This window comes from Scyliorhinus torazame, chromosome 15, assembly GCF_047496885.1.
Source record: "Scyliorhinus torazame isolate Kashiwa2021f chromosome 15, sScyTor2.1, whole genome shotgun sequence".
NCBI lineage: Eukaryota > Metazoa > Chordata > Chondrichthyes > Carcharhiniformes > Scyliorhinidae > Scyliorhinus > Scyliorhinus torazame.
In genome coordinates, this window is record NC_092721.1 from 155,277,474 (window position 1) to 155,300,358 (window position 22,885).

At 51.4% G+C, this 22,885-nt stretch overlaps 1 protein-coding gene across 1 annotated transcript in view; it reads left to right on the forward strand.

Moving 5' to 3' along the window:
• Nucleotides 1-22,885, forward strand: part of LOC140391922 (mesenteric estrogen-dependent adipogenesis protein-like) — a 35,987-nt gene that overhangs the window by 11,081 nt on the left and 2,021 nt on the right. The window contains exons 3-4 of the mRNA XM_072476974.1: nucleotides 18,939-19,051; nucleotides 20,933-21,221. Of these exons, the coding sequence (XP_072333075.1) occupies nucleotides 18,939-19,051; nucleotides 20,933-21,221 (402 nt within the window). The remainder of the gene's footprint in view (nucleotides 1-18,938; nucleotides 19,052-20,932; nucleotides 21,222-22,885) is intronic.

Sequence of the window (22,885 nt, forward strand, 5' to 3'; positions counted from 1 at the left end):
AAGCCCTTGTCTGCATTTACTGCAAGTCCAGCTGACTGCAGTCCAGTCAGTACTAATCTCAGCTATTTACTCTCTATTGGCTCCAGGAAAAGTGATATCATCTGAGATATTGGCTGTTCCTCGGGCCCCTTATGGATTTCACGTTAATAAATCTCTGGTGCTGCTTTGATGCCCAATCTCTTGCATCGATGATGGACCATCAATAATAGACAAAGTGAGTTATAGAACTAAATTGCGGGTTTAATACACTGAGATGTGTGCCTGCCTGCTGCTGATCCCTCACTGGGGGCAGGGCCCCAGATCAGCCAACTATATACAAAGCCTGAGGGGCGGAGCCAACAGAAGCAACAACAACAGTAAGTAACAATAGAACAAACAATAACAGTGAATATATATATACAGCAGTGAGTAACAGTGGAACGTGGTTCACCACATTCACCCCCTGTTTAAAAAAAAAAAGAAGTCCAGCGGGGGTGAAGTGGACTTACAGATTGAGTTTGACAGGAGCTTTAACCTTCCGTCGTGATCGCCTCAGTCGCGGCTGTGGTGTGGGCACGGGTGTTGAGACCTTCGATTCCGGGAGCGTGTCATCTTCTTCTTCATCCCGATGAGCCGACGGAGAGGGAGACGGTGTCGGGTCGGGGGTGGTGGTAATGGTCACCGGGGAGGCTGCCAGTGCCAAGTCCCGAGGCAGCCGAGTAGTGGTGATGGTGGTAGACGGTGTAGGGGTGGGCGTGTTGGTGATAGTCGCTGGGGAACCTGTGGGTGCCAAGTCCCGAAGGGAGACTGTGTCCTGTTGCCCGTCATGGTGTGCCACGTGGGCATAGTGTGGGTTTGCATGGAGGAGCAGAACCTTCTCAACCAGGGGATCGGACTTATGGCTCCTCGCATGCTTCCGGAGGAGGACGGGCCCTGGGACTGTCAGCCAGGACGGGAGCGAGACCCCTGAGGTGGACTTCTTGGGGAAGACAAACAAATGTTAATGAAGGTTCTCGTTGGTGGCAGTACACAGAAGCAACCGGATGGAGTGGAGCGCATCGGGAAGGACCTCCTGCCAGCGGGAGACTGGGAGACCTCTAGACCGTAGCACAAGAAGGACGGCCTTCCAGACCGTCGTATTCTCCCTCTCCACCTGTCCGTTTCCCCGGGGGTTGTAGCTCGTCGTCCTGCTTGAGGCAATGCCATTGCTAAGCAGGAACTGACACAGCTCATCACTCATAAAAGAGGAGCCTCGATCACTATGGACATAGGTGGGGAAACCGAATAAGGTGAAGAGACTGTGCAGGGCCTTGATGACGGTAGCGTAGGTCATGTCAGGGCATGGGATGGCAAAGGGAAAACGGGAGTACTCGTCAACGATGTTACACGTTACGGTCAGTGGAGGGGAGGGGCCCTTTGAAATCGATACTGAGGCATTCAAAGGGGCGGGAGGTCTTCACCAGGTGAGCTCTGTCTGGCCGATAGAAGTGCGGCTTGCACACCGCGCAGACTTGGCAGTGCCTAGTCATGGTCCTGACCTCCTCGATGGAGTAAGGCAGGTTGCGAGCCTTGATGAAATGGAGGAGCCGGGTGACAGAGGTCAGTGTGGAGGGCCCGAAGTTGGTCTACCTGTGCGCTGGCACATGTACTGCAGGATAGGGCATCTGGAGGCTCATTGAGTTTCCCAGGCCGATACAAGATGTCGTAGTTATAGGTGGAGAGTTCGATCCTCCACCTCAAGATCTTGTCGTTCTTGATCTTGCCCCGCTGTGTGTTATTGAACATGAAGGCAACCGACCATTGGTCAGTGAGGAGAATGAATCGCCTGCCGGTCCGGTAATGCCTCCAATGTTGCACAGCTTCCACAATGGCTTGGGCTTCCTTTTCGATAGAGGAGTGCCGAATTTCGGAGGCATGGAGGGTACGGGAGACGAAAGCCACAGGCCTACCCGCTTGGTTGAGGTTAGCGGCCAGAGCAAAGTCAGACGCATCGCTCTCCACCTGGAATGGAATGGACTCGTCTCCTGCGTGCATCGCGGCTTTAGCAATATCTGCCTTGATGCGGGCCTCAGCCGTCAGGGGATAATGGTGGATTTGATAAGTGGGCGGGCCTTGTCCGCATAATTGGGACCCACTTTGCATAATAGGAGAAAAACCCCAGGCATCTCTTCCGGGCCTTGGGGCAGTGGGGGAGGGGAAGTTGCAGAAGGGGGCGCATGCGGTCGGGGTCGGGCCCTAGGACTCCGTTTTCCACGACGTAGCCAAGGATGGCTAGGCGAGTTGTGCAGAAACACATTTCTCCTTATAGGTTAAATTAAGGAGCTGGGCGGTGTGGAGGAATTTCTGGAGGTTTGCGTCGTGGTCCTGCTGATCATGGCCGCAGATGGTGACATTATCCAGATACGGGAACGTGGCCCGCAGCCCGTACTGGTCAACCATTCGGTCCATCACTCGCTGGAAGACCGAGACCCCATTGATGATGCCGAAGGGGACCCGGAGAAAGTGGTAGAGGCGGCCATCTGCCTCGAAGGTAGTGTTTTGGCGGTCCTCCGGGCGGATAGGAAGCTGGTGGTACGCGGACTTCAAGTCAACTGTGGAGAAGACCCGGTACTGCGCAATCTGGTTGACCATGTCAGATATGCGGGGAAGAGGGTACGCATCGAGCTGCGTGTACCGGTTGATTGACTGTAGTCGACGACCATCCGGTGTTTCTCCCCAGTCCTGACGACCACCACTTGGGCTCTCCAGGGGCTGTTACTGGCCTCAATGATCCCTTCACGCAGGAGTCGCTGGACCTCCAACCTGATAAAGCCCTTGTCCCTGTATTGTCTGCTCCTGGTGGCGACGGGCTTACAGTCGGGGTGAGGTTAGCGAAGAGCGAGGGAGGGGTGACCTTAAGGGTCGCGAGGCTGCAGACAGTGAGAGGGGCAGGGGTCCACCGAAATTCAAAGTCAGGCTTCGGAGGTTACACTGGAAGTCCAGTCCTAGTAACAGAGCAGCGCAGAGATGGGGGAGGACGTAGAGTTTGAAGTTAGCGTACTCTACGCCCTGCGTAGCCCCGGACCTGAACGGAGTGTGATCTGGAAGCTAGGGAGATAGTCTGGGACGCGGGAAAAATCTGAAGGGAGCAGCGCCTTACCGTATCCGGATGAATGAAGCTATCCGTGCTCCCATAGTCGAACAGACAAGTCGTCTCGTGCCCATTGACCCGGACGGCCATCATGGAGTTCTTGAGGTGATGGGGCCGGGACTGGTCGTGCGTGACGGAGCTGAGCTGCGGAAGATGGCTGGTCTGGTCGGTGGTAGCAGGGTGGTCCCAAGATGGTGGCCTCCATGAGTCGCACATGGCGGGCGGTGTCGAAGATGGCGGCCACAATGACGGCCCACACTGGCCGCACGAGGCGGATGACGCTTCAGAAGGGGGCGGTCCCGGCAGGCAAGATGCCACGCTGCTGGACCTGTGAGCTTCAGGTCGGGCCTGGCAGACTTTGGGTCTGGGAGCTTGAGGTCGGGCCTGACAGACCTTGGCAAAGTGCCCCTTCTTACCGCACTCGTTGCAGGTCGTGTTCCGAGCAGGACAATGCTGTCTGGGGTGCTGGCCCTGGCCACAGAAGTAGCAGTACGGCCCCCCGGAGTTGGCGGGCTGCCGCACGGCACAGGCTTGTGACGCACCCGGGTCGGGTGATGGCCGCGCCTCCGACGTCCACAAGGGTGCCGCGTGGTCGGACGTGAAGGCATCCATGTTCTGGAACGCTACTTCCAATGAGCTAGAGAGCTGCACAGTGTCCTTGAGGTCGAAGGTACCCCCTTCGAGCAAGCGTTGTCGGATATAATTAGACCGGACTCCGGCCACATAGGCATCCCTGATTAGGAGCTCGGAGTGCTGAACCGCCGTAACTGCCTGGCAGTTACAATTCCGGGCGAGTACTCGCAGGTCACGCAGGAATTCGGCCAGTGATTCACCAGGACGCTGACGCCTCATGACAAGGAGATGTCGAGCGAACACCTCATTCACTGCCCTCACGAACTGTCCTTTTAGCAGTGCGATTGCCTCTGCGTATGAGGCCGCATCTCTGATGAGCAGAAAAATTTTGGGGCTCACCCGGGCGTTGAGGAGACGCAGCTTGTGCACCTCGGTGACGGCGTCGGTCGGTGAGTCGAGGTAAGCCTCGAAACAGCTTAGCCAGATCGCAGTGGCGTCGGCTGCCTGCGGGTCAAGTTCAAGTCGGTCAGGCCTAAGAGCGGCATCCATTGTAATATCTCAGTGTATTAAATTGATGGACCATCAATAATAGACAAAGCGAGTTATAGAACTAAATTGAGTCTTTAATACACTGAGATGTGTGCCTGCCTGCTGCCGATCCCTCACTGGGGGCAGGGTCCCAGATCAGCCAACTATATACAAAGCCCGAGGGGCGGAGCCACAGGCGGAGCAAACAGAAGCAACAACAACAACAGTAAGTAACAATGGAACAAACAATAACACAATACATATATCTAACAGTGGAACGTGGTTCACCACAATCGATAAAGTCGACAATGAGTGACAAAAGTCATCACCTTCCTTGAATCAGGATGAAGCTCCAGTTGGTGGTAGCCCCATTTCAAGTCGAATTTGGAAATACCTTAATTGTTGACAATTCTTCAAAGATTTTGTTGACAGTGGGAATTGAGTGAGGTTGGCTCACAACAGCTTCATTCACATGTCATATATCAACACAGAATCTGGTGTCACCATTTGGTTTAGGCATGACCAAAACAGGACTCAGCCACAGTGTTGGTCTCTCAACTGGCTCGATGGTGAATGGGCCGATCAGTTCCTTGGGCCGGGACTTTCCAGTCCGGATATCTGCCCGACATCGTCGAGGGCAGATAGGAACATTCGGAGAGCCGTTAAAAGTCGAAAGCTTTCCAAATATTCCAGATCCACCTGCGACAATGCCTGCCAGTGGTGGGGTGGGAAAATCACTGCTTTTATCTTTTCCTCAACTTTCTCTGTCAGACCAGAAGGTGTTCTGTGTATAGGCTGAGCTACAGGCTTCACGTTCTCACCAATGGCTAACACTTGGCGGTTGTATAACTTCCCAATTCCTCAAACTGGTCCACACTCCTCACTAAGCTTTATATAGGTTCTCACAGAATTCACTTTTAATCCAATGTGTAGCACCCCCAAAGCTTGGGTACTTTCTGTGCACAGAAGAGGGTCACCATCCTGAATCACTATGTGCCTCTACATTCCCATCCCCAGCTCTCACATCCACAAGGAAGCACGCAACAGTTTGAAGTGGAGTGTTAGATATATAAGGATATAAGGATATTAGGGGCTGGTTTAGCACAGTGGGCTAAACAGCTGGCTTGTCATGCAGAACAAGGCCAGCAGCGTGGGTTCAATTCCCGTACCGGCCTCCCTGAACAGGTGCCGGAATGTGGCAACTAGGGGCTTTTCACAGTAACTTAATTGAAGCCTAATTGTGATAATAAGCTAACACAGTTCTGAGATGTGCACTTGATTCTCTTTGCCTTCAGTTCCTCCCAGTGCTCTGTCAGTGACATTATTGCCGTTGCCTGCATCCACAATAATGCTGGAATTTTCTCTTTGTTGCTCCTGTTGTGAAAGCATGTTATCCATGATTGCTATTCGTGTCCTCACTCTGCACCTTCTCCCACCAGTCTCGCTGTTGTGCTACATTTATCTCTCCTTTATATGGTTTGCCAGGCTTCCCTCCCTGTTCGGCTTCTGCAATTCTTGGCAAGATGGTTACAGCCCCCACATTTTCTGCAAATCTTTCCCTTGACGAGACAACGGGCATCGTTTCCACAGTGCTCCGAATTGCCATGTCTGAAACACTCTCTCAGATTGACATGTACCTAGATGCCATTGTGCCACTCAGTTAACCTCAACATTTGCTTTGCCAATGGCAGCGGTTTGATTAAGTTTCATGTTGTGAAATTGTCCATCCACTGCTTCCAATGTAGCTACTGTTTTCAAAGTATTATCCAACATCAAATCACCTCCTCTTCCCAGCAGTTTAAGCCTCAATTTATCTGATTTTCAATGTTGAATCACCGGATCCATTATCTGGTTATTCATATCTGTCGCAATGTATTTGCACCTATCCAATGCCTACCTCGAATGGGTTGCAAATTGCGCTCCTGTTTCCTCCTCTTTTTGTCTCATCTGCCAATATTGGGCATTTGGCGTCACCGCATAATGGTCATCCAAAACTTTCATCTCCATCACCAGGGCACCCATATTAAACAACAATATGGTGCCTCGCTGTGCTTTCTGCATTCCTGTCACCCCATCCAAAAACAGACCGTGATTGTCAGCACACACTTCGAACTCCTGCAGCTATGCTTTCCATTCCATGCTGACAGTACTGGCAACACCCACTGAATCAAATGATTAAATTCCCCGGACTGCAGGCATATTAGCTCCAGCAAATGCCATGACACCATCCTAAATGTCTCCGTATTTATCCTCATCGCCAATGTCACATCTCAGGCTGAAAGAACAGCACTCGGTGTGATGGATTTAATAGCCAGAACAACTTTGTATAATCTGCCAAACTGGCTAACTCACTAACATGTGTTATGTGACCTTCAACAGTACCCTGCCACCAGCCCCCCAGGTCAGGTGACCCCATATGTGGTACTGAATGTATCTTACAGTACTAATCCAAGTATTAGATCGTATCTAATACTCAAGTCCACACACAATCATCTATCATCATTATAGCGCACAAAGACTCACGAGAGACGAATAGAGATGAAGTCGATGAGGCTTTATTAAGCGTGACTTAGTTCCCCGCAGTTCAGTAGCTGACTGGCCTGCGGGGGAGAACTCCAGGTTCTTATACTCCGCCTTCAGGGCGGAGCTAGAGGTCAACAGCCAACCAGGACCCGGGATCTGTCAGCCAATGACATCACGGCTTCACAGTCCCACATGACCCCTAATGCATACTACCACATTCACCCCTTGTTAAAAATGAACCCGGCGGGGTGGTGCTTCGTATGGTGGTAAGGGTTTACAAGGCTGGTCCTGGGAGGAAAACTTTTGCATGTACAGAGGTTTTTTTTTTGTGTTTTGAACTATTTACAGTAAAAGGGGGAAAAGGAAAAACGTTCTCGTTACAGTCCACAATATAGTAATGTTACATTGATGCCACAAGTCGGTCGGGCGGTCTGGTCGTCCTCGTCGATCGCCTCGGCCCCGGTGGTGGTGCTTGTTCCCGTGTTGTCATCTCCGGGAGCCTTACAGTTTCTGCTTCCACTTCACTTCTGGTCGGACCTGGGAGGAGGACCGATCCCCCCGGGAAGGGGGTGCTCGCGGGGTGCGCCGGTGGCAGGGAGGGGGTGATTGGTGTCGGGGGTGTGTGTGTGTGTTGCCGGCGGGCGCCAGATCTCGCAGGGAGACCGTGTCCTGTCGGCCGTCGGGGTACTCCACGTAAGCGTACTGCGGGTTCGCGTGGAGGAGGCGAACCCTCTCGACCAACGGGTCCGACTTGTGTGCCCGCACATGTTTTCGGAGCAGGATGGGTCCTGGGACCGCCAGCCAGGTCGGCAGCGACGTTCCAGAGGAGGACTTCCTGGGGAAGACAAGGAGGCGCTCATGAGGCGTTTGGTTAGTGCTAGTACACAGTAGCGACCGGATGGAGTGGAGAGCGTCCGGGAGGACCTCCTGCCACCGTGAAACTGGGAGGTCCCTGGACCGTAGGGCCAGTAGGACGGTCTTCCAGACCGTGCCGTTCTCCCTCTCTACTTGCCCGTTCCCCCGGGGGTTGTAGCTGGTCGTCCTGCTCGAGGCTATACCGTTGCTGAGCAGGAACTGGCGCAGCTCGTCACTCATAAAGGAGGACCCCCTGTCGCTGTGGACGTATGCGGGGCAACCGAACAGTGTGAATATGGTGTTAAGGGCTTTAATGACTGTGGCCGCTGTCATGTCAGGGCAGGGGATGGCGAAGGGGAAACGGGAGTACTCGTCCACCACGTTCAGGAAGTATATGTTGCGGTCGGTGGAGGGGAGGGGCCCTTTGAAATCCAGACCAAGGCGTTCAAAGGGACGGGAAGCCTTGATCAGGTGCGCACCATCCGGCCTGAAAAAGTGCGGTTTGCACTCTGCGCAGATGTGGCAGTTCCTTGTGACTGTACGGACCTCCTCCACAGAGTAGGGGAGGTTGCGGGACTTTATAAAGTGGTAGAACCGAGTGACCCCCGGGTGGCATAGGTCCTCGTGGTGGGTTTGGAGGCGGTCAATTTGTGCGTTGGCACATGTGCCGCGGGATAGGGCGTCGGACGGCTCGTTCAGCTTTCCGGGACGATACATGATCTCATAGTTGAAGGTGGAGAGCTCGATCCTCCACCTTAAGATCTTGTCGTTCTTAATTTTGCCCCGCTGTGCATTATCGAACATGAAGGCTACCGACCGTTGGTCCGTGAGGAGAGTGAATCTCCTGCTGGCCAGGTAATGCCTCCAATGTCGCACAGCTTCCACTATGGCTTGGGCTTCCTTTTCCACTGAGGAGTGGCGGATTTCTGAAGCGTGGAGGGTTCGGGAGAAAAAGGCCACGGGCCTGCCCGCTTGGTTAAGGGTGGCCGCTAGAGCTACATCGGAGGCATCGCTCTCGACCTGGAAGGGGAGGGACTCGTCGATGGCGCGCATCGTGGCCTTTGCGATATCCGCTTTGATGCGGCTGAAGGCCTGGCAAGCCTCTGTCGACAGGGGGAAGGTCGTGGTCTGTATTAGGGGGCGGGCCTTGTCTGCGTACTGGGGGACCCACTGGGCGTAATATGAAAAAAACCCCAGGCAGCGTTTTAGGGCTTTTGAGCAGTGAGGGAGGGGAAATTCCATGAGGGGGCGCATGCGTTCGGGGTCGGGGCCTATTATCCCATTGCGCACTACATATCCCAAGATGGCTAGCCGGTTTGTGCTAAACACGCACTTGTCCTCGTTGTATGTGAGGTTCAAGGCTTTAGCGGTCTGGAGGAATTTTTGGAGGTTGGCGTCGTGATCCTGCTGATCGTGGCCGCAGATGGTCACGTTGTCGAGGTACGGGAATGTGGCCTGCAACCCGTGTTGATCAACCATTCGGTCCATCTCTCGTTGGAAGACCGAGACCCCGTTTGTGACGCCAAATGGGACCCTTAGGAAGTGGTATAATCGCCCGTCTGCCTCGAAGGCTGTGTACTTGCGGTCACTTGGGCGGATGGGGAGCTGATGGTAGGCGGACTTGAGGTCCACGGTGGAGAAGACCTTATATTGGGCAATCCGATTGACCATGTCGGATATGCGGGGGAGAGGGTACGCATCTAGTTGTGTGTACCTGTTGATGGTCTGGCTATAGTTTATGACCATCCTTTGCTTCTCCCCTGTCTTGACTACTACCACCTGTGCTCTCCAGGGACTGTTGCTGGCCTGGATTATGCCTTCCTTCAGTAGCCGCTGGACTTCGGACCGAATGAATGTCCGGTCCTGGGCGCTGTACTGTCTGCTCCTAGTGGCGACGGGTTTGCAATCCGGGATGAGGTTTGCAAACAAGGATGGGGGCTCAACCTTGAGGGTTGCGAGGCCGCAGATAGTGAGTGGGGGTATTGGGCCGCCGAATTGAAACGTTAGGCTCTGCAGGTTGCACTGGAAATCTAATCCCAGTAATGTGGGCACGCAGAGTTGGGGAAGGACGTAGAGCCTGTAGTTTTTAAACTCCCTCCCTTGCACCGTTAGGGTCACTATGCAGAAACCTTTAATCTGTACGGAGTGGGATCCTGCAGCTAGGGAAATCTTTTGCGCACTGGGACGGATGGTCAAAAAACAGCGTCTTACCGTGTCGGGGTGGATGAAGCTTTCCGTGCTCCCGGAGTCGACCAGGCATGGTGTCTCGTGCCCGTTTATCAGCACCGTTGTTGTCGTCGTCTGGAGCGTCCGGGGCCGTGCTTGGTCCAGCGTCATTGAGGCCAGACGTGATCGTAGTGCTTGAGCGTCTTCCTCGAACCCCGTGGAGCCGTCGACACTGGGGTCCGTTGTTGCCGTCCAAGATGGCGGCGGGGGTGAACAAAATGGCCGCCCCCATGCATCACACATGGCTGGGGGATCACAAGATGGTGGCGGGGGTGGACAAAATGGCCGTCCCCATGCGTCGCACAGGTCTGGGGGATCCCAAGATGGCGGCGCCCCTCCTCCCCTCGTGGTGGCCGGGACCCAAAATGGCGGCGCCTGCGGGTCGCACATGGGGCGCTGGGGGGGTTGGGGAGCGTCAGAAACGCGCAGATCGCCTTGTTCTCCGGGGACAGCGGTAGTCGGGACCCAAACCGGTTGCGCCTGCGGGTCGTACATGGGGCGCTGGACAGCGGTGGCCGGGACCCAAACTGGTTGCGCCTGCGGGTCGTACATGGGGAGCTGGGGGGGTTGGGGAGCGTTAGAAGCGCGCAGGAATCCTTGTTCGCCGGGGACCGCGGCGACCTCCCGGGACCGGCACTCAGCCGCGAAATGGCCCTTTTTCCCGCAGCTCTTACAAGTCGCTGCGCGGGCCGGGCAGCGCTGCCGGGGGTGTTTCGCCTGGCCGCAGAAATAGCAGCGGGCTCCCCCGGGACGACTTGGCGTCTGAATCGCGCAAGCCTGTGGGGTGGGGGGGAGGGGGGGGGGTTTGTCGCGACGGGGGTCCACGGAGCCCAAGGGGCTGCCGCGCGGTCGGGGCCTTAGGCGCGGGCGTTTCGCGCGGCCACATCTAGTGAGGCTGCAAGGGCCCGTGCCTCTGAGAGTCCTAGCGACTCTTTTTCTAAAAGTCTTTGGCGGATTTGGGAAGAGTTCATACCAGCCACAAAAGCATCACGCATCAACATGTCCGTGTGTTCCATCGCGTTTACCGGCGGGCAGCTGCAGGCCCGTCCCAAAATTAGTAGCGCGGCGTAGAAATCATCTATCGATTCTCCGGGACTTTGCCGTCTCGTTGCGAGTTGGTAGCGTGCGTAGATCTGGTTCACTGGGCGAACATAGATGCTTTTTAGTGCTGCGAACGCCGTCTGGTAATCCTCTGCGTCTTCGATGAGAGGGAAAATTTCCGGGCTTACCCTCGAGTGCAGGACCTGTAGTTTCTGGTCTTCTGTGACCCGGCCGGGGGCCGTTCTGAGGTAGGCCTCGAAACAAGTCTGCCAGTGTTTGAAAACTGCTGCTGAGTTCACTGCGTTGGGGCTGATCCTCAGGCATTCCGGGATGATCCTGAGCTCCATAGTTCTTTTAAGCACGCTTAATAAATTGTAGCGCACAAAGACTCACGAGAGACGAATAGAGATGAAGTCGATGAGGCTTTATTAAGCGTGACTTAGTTTCCCGCAGTCCAGTAGCTGACTGGCCTGCGGGGGAGAGCTCCAGGTTCTTATACTCCGCCTTCAGGGCGGAGCTAGAGGTCAACAGCCAACCAGGACCCGGGATCTGTCAGCCAATTACATCACGGCTTCACAGTCCCACATGACCCCTAATGCATACTACCACAATCACGACATACACACCTCTAATTAACTGGTAGTTAAGCTCATTGATGAGCTTGTAAATGGTCTGGAGAGGGACAGAATTAAATCTTAAGAGGTATTGATCCTTTTAACAACATTTTAGTTTGCCATTTTAAGTTCTTTGTAATTTATTTTTGTTTAAGGCAATATCCCTTTAAGAGGCTGCCCCTTTTAATTTGTCAGTTCATTTAATTTTGATTATTTGGTCTATCAAAATAATTGAAATCTTCAAAGGTAAGAACAGGAAGAGTAAACAGTCTGGGGAGTATTAGTGCACAGCTGTGAGAGCATAGCAGTGAACCATTATTGATTGTTACTGCTGATTTGAAGTTTTGGAAAGACGAAGAAATGATTTATGACACTAAGTGGCCATTGTTTGAGCAGAGTGGATTAAGTCACTGATGACTGAGTGTTGGGGCGCTAATTTGAAGTGCCCGCCTTCTGGCCATCTGATCTGCTGTCTGTTTTGTTCCTTCAGGTAACTGCAAGCCCAGTCATGGCATCCACCAACTGGTGCCGAGCTCACCTCCATCTCAATTAGGGGTCTGTAGATTAAAATACCTTCAGTAACACTCATGTGACACAGAGTTGGGACCCAGAAATGATCTGGGTGTCGTGTTTCCAACCCCCAAATAGAGTCCCAGCTCACATCTGCCACATGCTAGTTCTAGCTGGGAAACCGCTTCAATATATGCAGATAACCTCGGAGCTAAAATCTTCCAAATCCCACTGTGTTGAGGTAAGGATGGGTTGTATTCTGCTCCAGACCCCTCCAGTGTTACTTCTGCCCCGAGTTAAAATCAAGGGCGCTCCTCATTGCGCTCCTGCTCAAGTGTAACGAGGCCGGTGAATAGCGGGAGAGGCCGAAAACAAGATTCGCGCCAGGCGGTAAACAGTTTGCGGCCTGGCGCAACCGGCCCGCTCCCCGAGGCAAAATCGGTGGTGAGAAAACAATTATCACCATTTCAGCCCCATTTCCATAAAATTAATGAGAACGACCCCATATCCAACGGCCTCCTGTCATTCATCCCTAGCAAGTGATCATATTGGCACCGATTAGTGCATGAACCTGGCGGAAGGTTTCTGTGGGGAGCCGAGGAGGTGAGTAGCCATCTTTGCTCAAGGTCAAACAGCCCAGGGGTGCTGGGCCTGCCACTCCAGTGCTCGGCGGCGAATGGGGGACCATTGGCTGGGGGTGGGGGACCCTCCACAGAGAACAACACAGCGTTAGCAACGAGCCTGTTGTCCTTTAAGGAGTACTCAAATATGACTTCCGGGTGCGGCGATGACCAGCTAAGTCGCACGTTTCGGCAGCTCCCGGTGGAACGGACGTTTGGGCTCTTAAAATTGTCGTTGGGGCTCCAATAACGGCTAAAAACACTGTGCGGTAAACCAGAAGGGAATCCCCCCTGGACACGGATGGAAAAAGGAGAGGAAAGTGGCCGGATTGCGGTGGATCCTCTAGAGCAGCGGCCAGGAAGGCAAGCACAAAGCAAGATGGCGTCGGAAGGAGGCAGTTTAATATGGGGCCCTGACCAACAAGAGTTCCTGCGGCGCTGCGTGGAAGAACTTAAAAAGGAGATGAAGAAGGAGCTGCTGGCCCCGATATTACAGGCGATTGAAGGGCTAAAGGAGGAGCAAAAGACCCAGGAACAGGAGCTTCGGGTCGTGAAGGCAAAGGCTGCCGAGAATGAGGACGAAATACAGGGCCTGGTGGTGAAGACAGAGATGCCCGAGGCACAACACAAAAGGTGTGTGGAAAGGCTGGAGGTGCTGGAGAATAATGCGAGGAGGAAGAATTTAAGGATTCTTGGTCTTCCCGAAGGTGCAGAAGGGGCGGACGTCGGGGCATATGTGAGCACGATGCTTCACTCGTTAATGGGATCGGAGGCCCCGACGGGCCCGTTGGAGGTGGAGGGAGCTTATCGAGTTATGGCGCGAAGACCGAGGGCTGGAGAAATTCCTCGAGCCATAGTGGTGAGATTTCTCCGATATAAGGACAGAGAGATGGTCCTCAGATGGGCAAAGAAAACCCGGAGCAGTAGGTGGGAGAACGCGGTGATCCGCGTATATCAAGATTGGAGTGCGGAGGTGGCGAGAAGGAGGGCAAGCTTAAATCGGGCCAAGGCGGTGCTGCACAAAAGGAAGGTTAAATTTGAAATGCTGCAGCCGGCAAGACTGTGGGTCACACATCAAGGGAAACACCACTACTTTGAAACAGCAGAAGAGGCGTGGACATTTATTGTTGAGGAGAAACTGGAATAAGTGGGCTAGAAAAAGAACGTTTGGGACAAAGTGGTGGGGTGATTACGTGGGGTGAAGGGGGGGGAAATGGGGGAAGAGATGATTTCCCAAGTTGTTAATCCTGCGACCCTGTAACTTTTCTCTCTTCCCCATGTCGTGGGGGAGGGGGGAGGGAGGATGGGGAGCTGGGGGCGCCGGCCATTGGGGGCGGGGCCAAATGGGAAGCACGGGCTTTGTTCCCGCACTATGGTAATCATGGCGGGAACAGGGAAGCAGGAAGGAGGGGGCCTCGCACAGTGGGGGCCGAGGTCACGGGTGGAAGCCGAGGTTGGCCAGAGTTTGCTGACTTCTGGGAGCAACATGGGGGGTGCAATTACGCTAGAAAGGGATCTAGCGGGGGGGGGGGGTTAACTGGGTTGCTGCTGCTGGGGAGAAGGGGGAGCTGGTATGGGGTGGGGTGGTCGGGGCGGGAGGGCGCCGTTGGGGGGAGATACGGCTACGTGGGAACCGGGAGAGGAGCTGGATTGAAAGAGGAGATGGCTAGTCGACAAGGGGGGGGTAAAGAGCCCCCCAACCCGGCTGATCACGTGGAACGTGAGAGGGCTGAACGGGCCGATTAAGAGGGCACGGGTACTCGCACACCTAAAAAAACTTAAGGCAGATGTGGTTATGCTGCAGGAGACGCATCTGAAACTGATAGACCAGGTCAGACTTCGCAAAGGATGGGTGGGGCAGGTGTTTCATTCGGGTCTAGACGCAAAAAACAGGGGGGTGGCTATATTAGTGGGGAAGCGGGTAATGTTTGAGGCAAAGACCATAGTGGCGGATAGTGGGGGCAGATACTTGATGGTGAGTGGCAGATTGCAAGGGGAGGCGGTGGTTTTAGTGAACGTATATGCCCCGAACTGGGATGATGCCAATTTTATGAGGCGTATGTTGGGACGCATCAAAGAACAAACAAAGAACAAAGAAATGTACAGCACAGGAACAGGCCCTTCGGCCCTCCAAGCCCGTGCCGACCATGCTGCCCGACTAAACTACAATCTTCTACACTTCCTGGGTCCGTATCCTTCTATTCCCATCCTATTCATATATTTGTCAAGATGCCCCTTAAATGTTCCACTACCTCCTCCGGTAGCGAGTTCCAGGCACCCACTACCCTCTGCGTAAAAAACTCGTACATCTACTCTAAACCTTGCCCCTCTCACCTTAAACCTGTGCCCCCTCGTAATTGACCCCTCTACCCTGGGGAAAAGCCTCTGACTATCCACTCTGTCTATGCCCCTCATAATTTTGTATACCTCTATCAGGTCTCCCCTCAACCTCCTTCGTTCCAGTGAGAACAAACCGAGTTTATTCAACCGCTCCTCATAGCTAATGCCCTCCATACCAGGCAACATTCTGGTAAATCTCTTCTGCACCCTCTCTAAAGCCTCCACATCTATTCCCATCCTATTCATATATGACCTAGAGGTCATATAGGCGGACCTAGAGGCGGGAAAGTTGGTAATGGGTGGAGATTTTAATACGGTGCTGGACCCAGGGCTGGACAGATCGAGGTCCAGGACCGGAAGGAGGCCGGCTGCAGCTAGGGTGCTCAAGGACTTTATGGAGCAGATGGGAGGAGTAGACCCCTGGAGATTTAGTAGACCTAGGAGTAAGGAGTTTTCGTTTTTCTCCTATGTCCACAAAGTCTATTCACGGATAGACTTTTTTGTTTTGGGAAGGGCACTGATCCCGAAGGTGACGGGGACGGAGTACACGGCTATAGCTATTTCGGACCACGCTCCACATTGGGTGGACCTGGAGATAGGGGAGGAAAAAGAACAGCACCCACCCTGGAGAATGGACATGGGATTATTGGCAGATGAGGGGGTGTGTTTAAGGGTGAGGGGGTGTATTGAAAGGTACTTGGAACTCAATGACAATGGGGAGGTTCAGGTGGGAGTGGTCTGGGAGGCGTTGAAGGCTGTGGTTAGAGGGGAGCTGATATCTATCAGGGCACATAAAGGAAAGCAGGAGGGTAGGGAAAGCGAGCGGTTGTTGAAAGAACTTTTGAGGGTGGACAGACAATATGCGGAGGCACCGGAGGAGGGACTGTACAGGGAAAGGCAAAGGCTACATGTAGAATTTGACTTGTTGACTACGGGTAATGCAGAGGCACAATGGAGGAAGGCACAGGGTGTACAGTACGAATATGGGGAGAAGGCGAGCAGGTTGCTGGCCCACTAACTGAGGAAAAGGGGAGCAGCGAGGGAGATAGGGGGGGTGAGAGATGAGGAGGGAGAGATGGAGCGGGGAGCGGAGAGAGTGAATGGAGTGTTCAAGGCATTTTATGAAAGATTATATGAAGCTCAGCCCCCGGAAGGGAAGGAGAGAATGATGTGCTTTCTGGATCAGCTGGAATTTCCTAAGGTGGAGGAGCAGGAGAGGGCGGGACTGGGAGCACAGATTGAGACGGAGGAAGTAGTGAAAGGGATTGGAAGCATGCAGGCGGGGAAGGCCCCGGGACCAGACGGATTCCCAGTGGAATTCTATAGGAAATATATGGACTTGCTGGCCCCGCTACTGATGAGAACCTTTAATGAGGCTAGGGAAAGGGGGCAGCTGCCCCCGACTATGTCAGAGGCAACGATATCGCTCCTCCTAAAGAAGGAAAAAGACCCGCTGCAATGCGGGTCCTATAGGCCCATTTCCCTCCTGAATGTGGATGCTAAGATTCTGGCCAAGGTAATGGCAACGAGGATAGAGGATTGTGTCCCGGGGGTGGTTCATGAGGACCAAACTGGGTTTGTGAAGGGGAGACAGCTGAACACAAATATACGGAGACTGCTAGGGGTAATGATGATGCCCCCACCAGAGGGGGAAGCGGAGATAGTGGTGGCGATGGATGCCGAGAAAGCATTTGATAGAGTGGAGTGGGATTATTTGTGGGAGGTGCTGAGGAGATTTGGCTTTGGAGATGGGTATATCAGATGGGTACAGTTGCTGTATAGGGCTCCGATGGCGAGCGTGGTCACGAATGGACGGGGGTCTGATTATTTTCGGCTCCATAGAGGGACGAGGCAGGGATGTCCTCTGTCCCCGTTATTGTTTGCATTGGCGATTGAGCCCCTGGCCGTAGCATTGAGGGGTTCCAGGAAGTGGAGGGGAGTACTCAGGGGAGGAGAAGAACACCGGGTATCTCTGTATGCGGACGATTTGTTGTTGTATGTGGCGGACCCGGCGGAGGGGATGCCAGAGATAATGCGGATACTTGGGGAGTTTGGGGATTTTTCAGGGTATAAATTGAACATGGGGAAAAGTGAGTTGTTCGTGGTGCATCCAGGGGAGCAGAGCAGGGAAATAGAGGATTTACCGTTGAGGAAGGTAACAAGGGACTTCTGGTACTTGGGGATCCAGATAGCCAAGAATTGGGGTACATTACACAGGCTTAATTTAATGCGGTTGGTGGAACAGATGGAGGAGGACTTTAAGAGATGGGACATGGTGTCCCTGTCACTGGCAGGTAGGGTGCAGGCGGTTAAAATGGTGGTCCTCCCGAGATTCCTCTTTGTGTTTCAGTGCCTCCCGGTGGTGATCACGAAGGCTTTTTTCAAAAGGATTGAGAAGAGTATTATGAGTTTTCTGTGGGCCGGGAAGACCCCGAGAGTGAGGAGGGGATTTTTTCAGCGTAGTAGGGACAGGGGGGAGTTGGCACTACCGAGCCTAAACGACTATTACTGGGCCGCCAATGTTTCAATGGTGTGTAAGTGGATGGGAGAAGGGGAGGGAGCGGCGTGGAAGAGATTGGGAGAGGGCGTCCTGCAGGGGGACTAGCCTACAAGCAATGGTGACGGCACCGTTGCCGTTCTCACCTAAGAAATACACCACAAGCCCGGTGGTGGTGGCTACATTGAAAATTTGGGGGCAGTGGAGACGGCATAGGGGAAAGACGGGAGCCTCGGTGCGGTCCCCGATAAGAAATAACCATAGGATTGTTCCGGGGAGAATGGATGGGGGATTTGGAGCATGGCAAAGAGCTGGGGTAGTACAATTGAGAGATCTGTTCGTAGATGGGACGTTTGCGAGTCTGGGTGCGCTGACGGAAAAATATGGGTTGCCCCAAGGGAATGCATTTTGGTATATGCAACTGAGGGCTTTCGCAAGGCAACAGGTGAGGGAATTCCCGCAACTCCTGACGCAGGAGGTGCAGGATAGAGTGATCTCAGAGACATGGGTGGGGGATGGTAAGGTGTCGGACATATATAGGGAAATGAGGGACGAGGGGGAGATCATGGTAGATGAGCTGAAAGGGAAATGGGAAGAAGAGCTGGGGGAGGAGATTGAGGAGGGGCTGTGGGCTGACGCCCTACGTAGGGTAAACTCATCGTCCTCGTGTGTCAGGCTAAGCCTGATACAATTCAAGGTTCTACACAGGGCGCATATGTCTGGAGCATGGCTCAGTAAATTTTTTGGGGTAGAGGATAGGTGTGGGAGATGCTCAAGAAGCCCAGCGAATCACACCCACATGTTCTGGTCATGCCCGGCACTACAGGGGTTCTGGGTGGGGGTGGCAAAGGTGCTTTCGAAGGTGGTGGGGGTCCGGGTCGAACCAAGCTGGGGGTTGGCTATATTCGGGGTTGCAGAAGAGTCGGGAGTGCAGGAGGCGAGAGAGGCTGATGTTTTGGCCTTTGCGTCCCTAGTAGCCCGGCGCAGGATATTGTTAATGTGGAAGGAAGCCAAAGCCCCGGGTGTGGAGACCTGGATAAACGACATGGCAGGGTTTATAAAGTTAGAACGGATCAAGTTCGTATTAAGGGGTTCGGCTCAAGGGTTCACCAGGCGGTGGCAACCGTTCGTCAACTACCTCACAGAAAGATAGAGGGAATGGAAAAGAAGAAGACAACAGCAGCAACCCGGGGGGGGGGGGGGGAAGAACCGGACGGACTCTCAGGGATGTCATTGTATATGTATAGACACTTGTTATAGGTAATGTATATTGGATTGTATCTTTGGAGAGTAACTATTTTTGACAAGGCAGTTGCCACTCAGTTTTGTTTTTGTTTATATATTATTTATTTATTTGTTTAAAATTGGCCACGGTTATTTATATTGCTTTATTGTTGTTCAAAAGAAAAACTATGTACTGTTATGTTTGGCCGCAAAATTTTGAATAAAATATATATTTTTAAAAAAGTACTCAAATATGTGTTTTGTTTATACTTTTGCAGACATGAATTATGCAGTCATTGTGAACACACGGCACCCCAGAATGAGAAAGGAGATTGAAGATAGTATGAACAAAGTCACTGCGTCAGGAATGGGGACAACCTATGTCCTCCAGGTAATTTCTATTCAGATAAAGATGAGGAGTTTGACAGTATTTTGTTTTCGGAGTCCGAAAATACCCCAGCCCCATCCTAATTTGGATTCAGGATTTTATTAGTGGATAATATCACCCATTCTGCACAATAATAGTGCTCTGTAATTGTAACTTACATTGTGGTGTGAATATAAGACATCTTTTCGGTAGAAATTTGGCCTTGTTTAAATTCCATGGTATTTTAGAAAGTGGTTTCAGACTGGCAATCGATCAGAAACAGAGACACTGTGCAGTACTGATATAAGGAAGCCACAAAGGGATGACATGTAGCTTTCCTTTCAGGTAGATACACCTCCAGTTAAGTGGGCAAACTGCCAACTGGTTCCATATTAGAATTAGTGATTCCCAAGAGTTTGTGAGACAGTCCATTCTGCTTAGTGAAATGAGATATAATGAGAACAATTTATGTAAAACTCTTAGAGTAAAGAAATGCCCCAAGATGTTTTCTATACACACATGGTGGAATAGCGACCAAAAGCTTGCTCAATGAGATGATTCTAATAATCCCAATATCTACACAGTGGACAGGGCGGGATATTCTGGTCCCGCTTGCTGCATGTTTCGCAGTGGTGGACACAGCTCGCCATTTGCTGGCCACAGGATCTTCTGGTCCCACCAATATCTATAGTGTTTTGCATTTCTTGGCGGCCGAACTGCCGGGGAACCCGTTGCGGGGGTCGCCATGGGCAGCACCGGAAGATCCCACCAGTGGGATGGGCAGGAAATTTCCACCCAATTTCACGTTTTCACGTCTGATGAGAAATCATTGGAAGTGAGAATGTGTGTAGATCTCAAGTCATATGATGTGGGAAAGGGCAGCAATTGAGGAATGACATGATGTTCTTAACTCATGTCTTGAAGGAGGCTTTATACCGATGACCTATTTGCCTCTCTCAGATGGAAATAAAAGATTCCATGGCATTATTTTGAAGAAGATCAGGGTGGCTATCTCTGACATCCTGGCCAATATTTATTCCTCAATAAATATCACACAAACATTGCAGTTTATGAGAACTTGCTGTGCACAAATATGAGTCTGTGTTTCCTATATTGCAGCTGTGACCACCCTTTGAAAGTGCATTATTGGCAAAAAAGCACTTTGAGATATCCGGTGGTCATTAAACATGTTCTAGAAATGCAGGTCTTTTTTTTTTGTAAATTAACACATGCCCAGTGTGCAAGCTCCTTTGAGATTTGACAAAACGTCTACGGTCAAGAGGGATTTTGGTCCAAGTTTGATTACCATTTTTTAGGGTTGAATGCACAGGAAGTATAAATTTCTGTATGCCAATTGCATTTGGTGTCACATAAACTGTTCTGTAACAGGAACAGCAGTTTTGGCTGAGAATGTTGAAGAATTAGAGCACATGTAATGCATTCCAAAATGTGGCAGCCCCTTAGTGAAGTTTATATTCAAGATGAAACTGCATTGGCAGCACGGTGGCGCAGTGGATTAGCCCTGCTGCCTCACGGCGCTGAGGTCCCAGGTTCACTCCTGGCTCTGGGTCACTGTCCATGTGGAGTTTGCACATTATCCCCGTGTTTGCGTGGGTTTCACCCCCACAACCCAAAGATGTGCAGGTTAGGTGGATTGGCCACACTAAATTGCCCCTTAATTGGAAAAAATGAATTGGGTACTCTAAATGTATTTAAAAAAAAAGATGAAACTGCATGATGACTTAGTTTTTTGATTTAAATTGGTTTCATGGATTATACAGTAAGGATTTTGAATGGCATCAGTGTTCACTCATTCCCTTAAATCTTGGTGCATTTAAAATCCTGGTTTCTAATTTGTAAATAGAAAACGGGTTAACTCGCTTGTGATTTTTTTTTCTCTCTTAGTTCACCTTGCAAAAAACAGTCCAGTCATTCTTCAGTTTGAAGGAGGGATATAAGATACACGGTCTTGGTTTGGATTTCACATGTGAATTTAAATCTGATTCATTTGATGTTTCCCACTTGTCCACTTCAAAGACTAAGGAACTGAATGGAAAGATTATGGACTTGTCTTGCATAACAGAAGATGAGAAATGCAAAGTGAAATTTTTTTTGGACAAGCTGAGTGAGCCTAACATTCAAATAGGCAGTGTATCTGAGCAGGATCCTGGTGCAGTTTCCTCACTTTGTGCAGGTATGTACTTATCCAGTTTAATATTGGCTTTATCGGCAATAAAACAGATCCTTGTATATTATATTTATGACACATCTTTTTAATAATAATAATCTTTATTGTCACAAGTAGTTATGCAATGAAGTTACTGTAAAAAGCCCCTCGTCGCCAGATTCCGGCACCCTTTCGGGTATACTCAGGGAGAATTCAGAATGTCCAAATGACCTAATAGCACGTCTTTTGGGACTTCTGGGAGGAAACCGAAGCACCCGGAGGAAACCCACGCAAACACAGGGAGAACATGCAGACTCCGCACAGACAGTGACCCAAGCCGGGAATCGAACCTGGGACCCTGGCGCTGTGAAGCAACAGTGCTAATCACTGTGCTACTGTGCCACCCTTTATTCAAACTATTGCCAAATCTCCAGGCTTCCTTTCCTCTGTAAAGTCCTCAGACTTGTTGGCACTCCCAAATCCATTCCCATCTTCCCTGAAACTCCATGTTTGAATCCCTTCATCAGTTTTCCGCCCTTCCACAGTACCAAAACAGCCCCCATCTTGTCAGAAGTGACATCCAACGGGAATGCGACCAGGATAAACCTTTCCTCCTCATCCTTCTCAATCTGCCCGAAGACTCTTCACAGTCTTTGAGCTGAGTTGGATTGCACTCATCAGCTTCTGAGCCGGATCATGGCCAGAGAATCATTTGCAATGTCATCTCCTCCTGCTCTCGCACTGTTACCTCTGGTGTCCCAAGGTTCTATCTTTATTCCCCTCCTATTTCTCATCTACACCACGAGTGACAGCACTCAAAAGCACAATGTTAGTTTTCACATGAGGCTGATGACATCGCGAGTCTACCTCACCACCATCTCTTTCAACTCCTCCACTGTTTCTGGGTGATCAGACTGCTTATCCAACATCCAAATTGATCAGAAATTTCCTCTAATTAAATGTTGAGAAATTTGCCATCGATTTGATCCCTCTCCCTGGTAACTCTCTGATGCTGAAAAGGACATATTGGTCCTCGAAATGAGCTTCCAACCTCACATTTGCACAATCGTTAAAACCGCCTATTTTCACCTCTGTATCATTAGCCTACTTTGCTGGAAGTCCCACTGTCTGAATCCTGCCCCATGAAAACGTTACTTCCCTTTGGCTTCCCATTTCCAATTTTCACTAACTTCCGCCCCCAGTTCAGCCTTTGACCCATCTCTGGCCCTACCATCAACCACTTCTGTGGTCCATTTTTCCATGAATAGAGCGACGTGCACCTATAACTTTATGACTCAGAGGCAGTTAACACTGAGGCAAGTAAGTTGAAAGTGACGTGTTGTAAGCTTTGACTCACATTATCTTTGAGCAATGGGTCCTCAATGGAAATGCAAGGACAGCCAATGTATGGTCCAGTCTCCGATCCATCATTTTCACATTCTCGTTATCGTGCTATTACAGCGTTTCAAGTGTTTTATCGACACAATATAATGTGAACGGGTCAAATTTGCAAACGATATCAAGTTAAACTGAAGAACAGTTAATTCTGAGGAGAAGCTACACAATGAGCAGATAAAATATTAAAATTAGCAGAGGAAAAGTAGGTGAAATCTTATATGCACTAGCACAAAGTACTGTGAAGCGGGGATAATGAATGAATAAGTATTTCATGAGTACATAACAGTGAAAGT